At 57.8% G+C, this 8,716-nt stretch overlaps 1 protein-coding gene across 5 annotated transcripts in view; it reads left to right on the top strand.

Moving 5' to 3' along the window:
* The window catches only part of arhgap33 (Rho GTPase activating protein 33), a 52,692-nt gene extending 45,075 nt beyond the window's left edge, over positions 1–7,617 (top strand). For 4 of the 5 annotated variants that reach the window (XM_036538493.1, XM_036538495.1, XM_036538496.1 and 1 more), the window contains 5 exons: positions 1,976–2,050; positions 2,177–2,895; positions 3,516–3,696; positions 3,864–4,267; positions 5,154–7,617. In XM_036538493.1, coding sequence (XP_036394386.1) covers positions 1,976–2,050; positions 2,177–2,895; positions 3,516–3,696; positions 3,864–4,267; positions 5,154–7,256 — 3,482 coding nt within the window. In that variant the 3' untranslated portion in view covers positions 7,257–7,617. The remainder of the gene's footprint in view (positions 1–1,975; positions 2,051–2,176; positions 2,896–3,515; positions 3,697–3,863; positions 4,268–5,153) is intronic. The other variant, XM_036538494.1, reaches the window with a different exon arrangement.
* The last annotated feature ends 1,099 nt before the right edge of the window (positions 7,618–8,716 follow it).

Below are 8,716 nucleotides of genomic sequence, written 5' to 3' on the forward strand. Positions count from 1 at the left end.
TGAGGGAAAAAAACAAGAGCCTGTTAACTCCGCCTAAATACACTTATTTTGTCTCATTTATGTTTTCGATAACACGTGCATAAAACGAAGTTATGGCTTATCAAACGTATATCTCTTCAACATGGCTTATTTACCTATTCAGGATAATATAAGGTGATGCGGAAATGGCAGTAAAAATAGTCAGGAACGTTCATTTATGCACAAATCTGCTCTTCTCACGATTTATAGATAGGGCCTAATGTGAACTGGGTCTCGATGGTTTGTCATTTTTAAAAATTGGGTCCCCAGAAAAAAAAGTTTGGGAAACACTGCTCTAAACCACACACCTTTCTGTCCCTGCTCTCTCTCTCCTAATTCTCTAAACCACACACCTTTCTGCCCCCTCCCCCCATTCTACATCCACCCAAACACAGCCACTCATTCCTCTAAAGGAGAGGAGAGTTAGTAAATAGGAGTGTTTCTCTCAGGTATAGCATACTGAAAAACACGCATTTGGTTGAATGTTAGGTAAATCTGAGTGCCCACTAGTGGTTCCTCTTTAAAATGCCTGCCGCTGTAAGTTTATTTCATATACTGTACGTGAGAATGAGAATGAGGGACGTGAGCCGGTGAGGTTGCTCGGCACTGCGGAGCACGGGGTGGCACAGAGGCTGCAGGACTCATGGGGTTTGGGATGAGCTGGTGTCAGCATCTGCTGCTGAGTGTCAGACACAAGTGCTGTAAAAGAATCAAGAAAACAACCAATCATAACCAACTAAAACTGAGTATAACAGAAGGCCAATCATGCAATACAGACAGAATTCATTCTATGCAGATTACTGGCATAAATGCATCAGGTATTACATTTACATTTACATTTATTCATTTAGCAGACGCTTTTATCCAAAGCGACTTACATAGGTTACAGTTCTTCACAATGTTATCCATTTATACAGCTGGATATTTACTGAGGCAATTGTGAGTTAAGTACCTTGCCCAAGGATACAGCAGCAGTGTCCCAGCGGGGATCGAACCGGCAACCTTTCGGTTACGAGTCCTGCTCCTTAACCACTATGCTACACTGCCGTATAAAACACAGCTATTTAACTTGGGGATCGGTGGTGAAGAATGGAAACAATGACTCTGACTCTGACTCTGCCAAGTAAAGCAGCAAACGGCAGTCCCAGAGTCACAGAGCCAGAGAGCACCTCCTCCTCACAGATAACAGACAGCTCAGACTCGGAGTCACAGAGCCAGAGAGCACCTCCTCCTCACAGATTACAGACAGCTCAGACTCAGAGTCACAGAGCCAGAGAGCACCTCCTCCTCACAGATTACAGACAGCTCAGACTCAGAGTCACAGAGCCAGAGAGCACCTCCTCCTCACAGATAACAGACAGCTCAGACTCGGAGTCACAGAGCCAGAGAGCACCTCCTCCTCACAGATAACAGACAGCTCAGACTCAGAGTCACAGAGCCAGAGAGCACCTCCTCCTCACAGATTACAGACAGCTCAGACTCGGAGTCACAGAGCCAGAGAGCACCTCCTCCTCACAGATAACAGACAGCTCAGACTCAGAGTCACAGAGCCAGAGAGCACCTCCTCCTCACAGATAACAGACAGCTCAGACTCAGAGTCACAGAGCCAGAGAGCACCTCCTCCTCACAGATAACAGACAGCTCAGACTCGGAGTCACAGAGCCAGAGAGCACCTCCTCCTCACAGATAACAGACAGCTCAGACTCGGAGTCACAGAGCCAGAGAGCACCTCCTCCTCACAGATAACAGACAGGTCAGACTCAGAGTCACAGAGCCAGAGAGCACCTCCTCCTCACAGATAACAGACAGCTCAGACTCGGAGTCACACAGCTTGCAGGGTTTTGTTATGTTGTTATGTTGCTATGCTGAGTGTTCTGTTGTGTGTCCTCGGTGTGTCCGGCCTGTGAGTGAGTGTTGCCTGCTCTCTCACTCCCTCTCTGTTGGTCTGTTGGTGCAGGTTGTCGGGTGGATAGTGTTACCCTGCGGTCTGCGAAAAGTGAGGAGTCTCTGACATCACAGCACAGCGCCGCAGGTACGCACACACCCCCTCCAAAGCGAAGCGCGGCCTCTGAGGAGCTGCATACAGGCATGCTGTTGTTGGAAGCAGAGCTGACACTGTGCTGACACCCCCCCCGTCCCCGTCCCCTGTCCCCCCCAGGTGTGGGCAGGCTGCAGAGGCTCCGCCGGCCCCGCTCCAGCAGTGACGGTCTGGCTCTCGCCGCCTCCATGGAGCCACCGCTACCCCCCCCGCCCCACCCCGGCCTTCCCCCCAGCCGCTCCTACGACAGCCTGCTCCCCGAGGAGGCGCGGGACCCCGAGGGGGAGGACGAGGAGGGGGATGAGGAGGAGGAAGAGGAGGAGGAAGAGGAGGGCGTGTACATGTTGCCTGATTTCTCCCAGGACGCCGCTGCCGCGTGGATGGCGGAGGACGTCATCGACTTCAGCCCCACCTTCCTGGAGGACGGGCCAATAGGGCTGGGTGGAGCATTGGGGGGCGGGAGGGAGTCCCCGCCGGCGGCCACGCCCCCTCCGTACCGCTGCGTGGGGCACCAGAGCCACGCCCACTCGCGCTCCCACAGCCAGCGCTCCGTCACTGAGGACCCCGACTCCGTCCTCAACCAATCAGAGGCTGCAGCTCGGCGGAGCCTGATCCTGGCGGCCACCGCCCCCCCTCTGCAGGCCTTCTGCCAGCACAGACCCCCCGCGGCCCCTCCCATGCAGGGCGGAGACCCCGGCAGCCCCGCCCATGGCTCACCGGCCACGCCCCCCGAGCGCTGCTCTTTCACTCGCAAAGTAGTGCACGCCCTCTCCCCCAAAGCACCGAAATCCCCGCCCCTCGACATCTCCGACCCCATCGCCATCAGTGTGCCTGCCAAGGTGTGTGTGTGTGTGTGTGTGTGTGTGTGTGTGTGTGTGTGAGTGTGTGTGAGTGTGTGTGTGTCTCTGTGTGTCTGTGTTTGTGTGTGTGTGTGTGAGAGAGAGAGAGAGAGAGAGCGAGAGAGAATGTATGTGTGTATGTGTCTGTGAGAGAGTGTGTGTGTGTGTGTGTGTGTGTGTACATGTATTCAGTGCTACAGTGTGTAATGCTTAATTAAATCCTTAACTAGAGTAAATGGCAGTCTGCCTCAGTGAATCAGAGTCTGCTGATGGCGCTGTGCTGTTTGCCTGTCTGATTTCTGAATGGACCCCCGCAGTGCAGGATGGGCAGAGCCCCGGCTCTTGCCTGTGTGCACACCTTCTCCTCAAAATATTCTGATGCTACATGTGGAAAGAGAATTTCCATCTTCTTGAATGAATTCTGTGCCGTTGCACTCCGAGTGCCACATGCCATTGTCTGAGAGCAAACTGATTGCTGTGGTTTGACTGCTTGCTTGTTGGCAGCAGGTGTGAACAGCGTCGTTTTCGGGGGGCTTCTGTGCCGCTGTGTTCAGCTGCTTGTGACGTGGGTGTTTCCTGCGCTGGGTGTGATGTGAGATTCTCGCTGTTCTAACCTGAAGGTGCTGGAGATGATTGGCGGGCGAGCCGGCGAATTGCCTCCCGGGCCTCAGGGGGCGGGACACTCCCACCCTCCCCAGATGATCTCCATGCTGCTGAGGTCATGTGACTTTCAGCTGACGGACAGCTGCCAGCAGGAGCTCCGCAGCAAGCTCGGGCCCGAGGCCAAGGTCAAAGGTCAAGGTGAGAGGGGTGCAGGATGCGATGACCGGGTGTAACTGAGCAACTGGAGGAAAAGTGATAGAAGTAAGAACTGTAAAAGAAAGAGTGGAATCAGCAGGTGATCTGGCCTTGACTGGCTACAGGCTTTGTGTTTGTGTAACTGAAACTGATTCTTCTCCTGTTTCCAGGTCTGATTCTGTCCGCTGGCCCCTCCGTCTCCTCCCAGCAGCCCCCCCCACCCCCCCCTAAGAACCCCGCCCGGCTCATGGCGTTAGCGCTGGCCGAGAGCGCTAACAAGGCACTGCGCCAGGCCGCCTCCCCCCCCTACCGCCCCCCCCAAACCACAGGCCCCCAGGTCACGCCCTTGCAGGCCACACCCTCACAGGCCACGCCCCCAGAGCCCATAGAATCGCGCTTTATGAGGTCACTCTCCATGGACACAGGTCAGGTGCTGTCCTCTGCCTCCCCCACCGACCCCAACCAGCTGTACTCCACAGTGCGCCCCCTGTCTGTGTGGATGTCTGAGGGCGAGAAGAACAGCACAGATGCAGCCGAGGAAGGAGAGAGACAGAGCGGCAGGAACCAGGGACAGGTCAGTCTCAGTCAGTGTGTGTGTGTGCTTGCTGGGTGGGTCAGTCTCAGTCAGTGTGTGTGCGCTTGCTGAGTGGGTCAGTCTCAGTCAGTGTGTGTGCGCTTGCTGAGTGGGTCAGTCTCAGTCAGTGTGTGTGCGCTTGCTGGGTGGGTCAGTCTCAGTCAGTCAGTGTGTGTGTGTGTGCGCTTGCTCGGTGGGTCAGTCTCAGTCAGTGTGTGTGTGTGCTTGCTGAGTGGGTCAGTCTCAGTCAGTGTGTGTGCGCTTGCTGAGTGGGTCAGTCTCAGTCAGTGTGTGTGCGCTTGCTGGGTGGGTCAGTCTCAGTCAGTCAGTGTGTGTGTGTGTGCGCTTGCTCGGTGGGTCAGTCTCAGTCAGTGTGTGTGTGCGCTTGCTGGGTGGGTCAGTCGCAGTCAGTGTGTGTGTGCGTTTGCTGGGTGGGTCAGTCTCAGTCAGTCAGTGTGTGTGTGCGCTTGCTGGGTGGGTCAGTCAGCCTTATGTGGAGGTGGTCACTGGGACAGGTCATGACAGCCTCATATGAAAGGACAGGGAAGCAGAATGAGAGTGAGTGGATGAGTGAGTGGGTGAGTGAGTGGGTGAGTGAGTGGGTGAGTGGGTGAGTGGGTGAGTGAGTGGGTGAGTGAGTGGATGAGTGAGTGGGTGAGTGAGTGGGTGAGTGAGTGAGTGAGTGGGTGAGTGAGTGGGTGAGTGAGTGGGTGAGTGAGTGGGTGAGTGAGTGAGTGAGTGAGTGAGTGAGTGGGTGAGTGGGTGAGTGGGTGAGTGGGTGAGTGGGTGAGTGAGTGAGTGAGTGAGTGAGTGAGTGAGTGAGTGGGTGAGTGAGCACTGTGCCTCAGCACCAATGCAGTCAATGAAGTTACTGTTGTTCTTCCAGCAGGACACGGGTACTCTGTCCTCCGACACCTCAGTCTCTGAGTCAGGGGGGTCGGTGGGGGGGTCGGCGGGCAGCTCCTCTGGCGAAACAGACGCTGCCCCCAGCCCCATCTACAAGAACCAGGAGCAGCCAGCTGTCCCAGCATGCCCTGCGGCGGAGACTGAGGCGGTGAAGCCGGACGCGCCCCATGCAGGGGGGGGTGAGGCCACGCCCCTGAGGAAGCCCCCGGCCTACTCCCGCCAGGTCTCCGCCCCGCAGAGCCGCACCCCTGCCACCCCCCCGCTCCTGCACTCCCGGTCGGAGTCGTCGCCGCTGGCACAGGTGCGAGCCTTCCAGCCAGCACGCCCCAAAGTGCCGCCTAAACCGCTGGAGCTGGCGGCCCACAGGCCCCCGCTGTCCCGCGCCGATAACCACATGCGCCGCTCGCTGGACGCCGCCCGAATTCGCCGCATCATCACACAGTCACAGGACTCCGCCCCCAACGCCCCGCTGTCCCGCGCCTTCTCCGAGCGCCTGAGCAGCTCCTCCGCCATGTCCCACTACCACCCACCCCGCCCCGGGCTCCGCCCCAACCCCCTGCCACAGCCCCCGCCCCCCCAGGCGCAGCCCGCCCCATTGGACGAACAGGGCAAGATGGAGAACTTCTACTACGAGATCACGGCCCCCGAGTACCCGCCCGCGCCGCCTGGCTACGCCCGGCACAGCTACCAGAACCTGCGGCTGGACGCGGAGGGGAACCTGCGGCCGCTGGCCCGGGGCCCGGCGCCGACCCGGCCCGCGCAGCTGTGGTCCTCGGAGGCCACCCGCGCCTGGGCGGCGGCACATGCACACTCACACTCACACTCCTTCTCGCACGCGCATTCCCACGCGCCCCCCCGGGAGGTCCCCCTGCAGCGCCGCACCGCGTCGTCCGTGCGCCTGACCCCCAGCACCCCCCCGCCCGGCTCCGCCCCCCTGGCGCTGTCTGTGCACCGGCTCAGCCTACGCGGCCCCCCCCGCGGCCCCCCCCGCTGCCCCTCCGCAGACCTCGCCGCCTCCCAGCTGCATCCCTACTTCGAGAACGGGAAGGTGTGCTACCGCTACTTTGAGGACCAGCCCCTGAAACTGCGCCCCTCAGGCCTGGCGCCGCACCCCCACAAGCACCCCCCCTTCTCTCCTTCCCCTGCCCCGGCCCAGAAGCCACCCGAGCCCGTCTACGTCAACTTCCCCTTCACCAGCCCCACCCCCGTTAGTGCCAGGACCTGGGCCTCCACCGACCTGGACGGAGACGCCCAGCAGGCGGAGTCTCTGGCTCCGCCCCCGGAGCCGCCCCCGCCGGAGAAGCAAGCGGCCGAGGGGTCCAGAGGGTCCGACTCCGCCGGGTACGACGGCCGGCCCCAGGACAGCCCCGTTACCAAGGCAACGACTGCGGTGGGCGTGGCCCACACACGCAGCCGCTCGGACCCGCAGAGCCAGAGTCTGACAGGGAAGGAGATCGCCTCCCTGCTGATGGAGAAGCTGGCAGAGGACGAGGCCGACAGTCCCTGCGCCATCACCTCCTCCTCCACCTCCTCCTCCCCCCCGCTCGACCACCCCCCCAACCCCTACCCCAGCCACGGCCCAGCCTACAATGTGTACACGCCCGGGCCGTCTCGCCAGGACCCCCTGCGCAGGTCGTCCTCGGGGGGCCAGTACCGCCAGGCCTTCGACGTCATGCCGTCCGGCGACCAGGTCCTCAAATTCTACCGCCTTCAGGGCGACAGCCCCCACTCAAACCCCTACCCCAACCAGTCCCCTTACCCGGACGGCCCCTACCCCGGCCATAGTCCCGTGGAGCCCCATCCTGGGTACTCCGCCCTGTCCCCCCCAGGTGCCCCCCAGCCCCCTGTCTCCCATGTGACCCTGGGGGCAGCACAGGGCTTCGGGGCTCCAGCAGGGGGGTTCCAGTCTGTGGCACCCCAGTATAACCAGTACCAGTTCCAGCCGGTCCCTGTCATGGCCCCGTACCCCAGCCCCCCTCACCCGCCCGGCCTGCCCAGCCAGCAGGCCCTGACCCGGCAAGGGAGCCTGCCGGGGCCCAACTGGACCATCCACAGCAAGGGCCAGACCCGCAGCTACTGCTGAGGCCGGTCCGGCAGCCTGTGACTCAGAGAGGGAGAATGAATGAGCCGTGAGAGGCAGGGAGGGAGGAGGGGACACCAATGCCAAGGCCAGCGTCTTCACCGGGGGCAGTCTGCACCCTGAAACGATGCTACATGGGGAAAGACAAAGAACCGAAAAGTGGCTTAGATTTGAACACATTCCAGCTCAGAGCAGGAGCAGCAGCTGAACTCTGGCAGGGATTGTGCTGAATGGCATTTTGTCTGTTTTAGGGATTTTGCTTGTGCTTTTGATTTAGGGAGTTTTTCTCTTGTGCGAAATGTTGCGAGACAGAAGAGGTGGAGCTTAGGAAATATTTCATTGTTTTTTAAACCAAGAAAGCTGCTGATAACTGTAAAGGACTGGGAAGGTTCTGTTTTATCATTTCAGAATTCAGCTGTATGCACAAAATGTGACATTGTGTTGTTTTTTTTTACTGTTACTTTTACATTTTATTTATTTCATTTTCCTTTTCTGTTTTCTTTTTTTTTTTAAGAAAATTGAAATGTTTACGTTTTTGTTTTGGCAGTGTTATTGAGTGTCTGTGTGTGTCTAACAAATTTGTCTACAAAAAGAAGCACATTTTACAAAACACTACTAAAAACAAAAAACACTGCCTTGTGTTAAAGGGATAATGTGTTAAAGACATAATGTTCTCCAAGGGGATTTGCCCCCCATCAGGGGTGTTTTTATCTCTTAATCTAATCCATTTTATCCTTGAAGGATGTTGTTTTCCTATTTGTAACAATTCTAACATGCTTTTTATCCAAAGCACCATGAAGACCCCCCCCGTTTGAGTCTGACCATAGCGGGTCAGGGCAGGGCCTTGCATTTCAGTCTGCTTTGACACCTGGCTCCTCAGGAGGGCGTGGCCTTGCTCCAGCAGCTTCAGTGCAGTGTTGCAGAACTCTGGGTGGGATGCAGGGCTGAAAGACCCCTCTGCTCCAAATCACACAGAGCCTCACCTCTGACCACCAACAGATACGGTGAGCAGGGCACCTGGACCTGTCTCAGTAAAACTGCAGTAATGGGCCTCAGTACGTACATGTGTGTGTGTCTGTGTGTGTGTGTGTGTGTGTGTGTGTGTGTGTGTGTGTGTGTGTGTGTGCAGGTGTGTGTCTGTGCGTGTGTGTCTGTGCGCAGGTGTGTGTGTGTGTGTTCTGTGTGTGTGCAGGTGTGTGTGTGTGTGTGTGCAGGTGTGTGTGTGTGCAGGTGTGTGTGTGTGTGTGTGTGTGTGTGTGTGTGCGTGCAGGTGTGTGTGTGCGTGCAGGTGTGTGTGTGTGCGCAGGTGTGTGTATGTGTGCGCGCAGGTGTGTGTGTGTGTGTGTGTGTGTGCAGGTGTGTGTGTGTGTGTGTGTGTGTGTGTGTGTGTGTGTGCGTGTGCGCAGGTGTGTGTGCAGGTGTGTGTGTGTGTGTGTGTGCGCGCAGGTGCGTGTGTGTGTGTG

This window comes from Megalops cyprinoides, chromosome 10 (genome assembly GCF_013368585.1).
Source record: "Megalops cyprinoides isolate fMegCyp1 chromosome 10, fMegCyp1.pri, whole genome shotgun sequence".
Lineage (NCBI taxonomy): Eukaryota > Metazoa > Chordata > Actinopteri > Elopiformes > Megalopidae > Megalops > Megalops cyprinoides.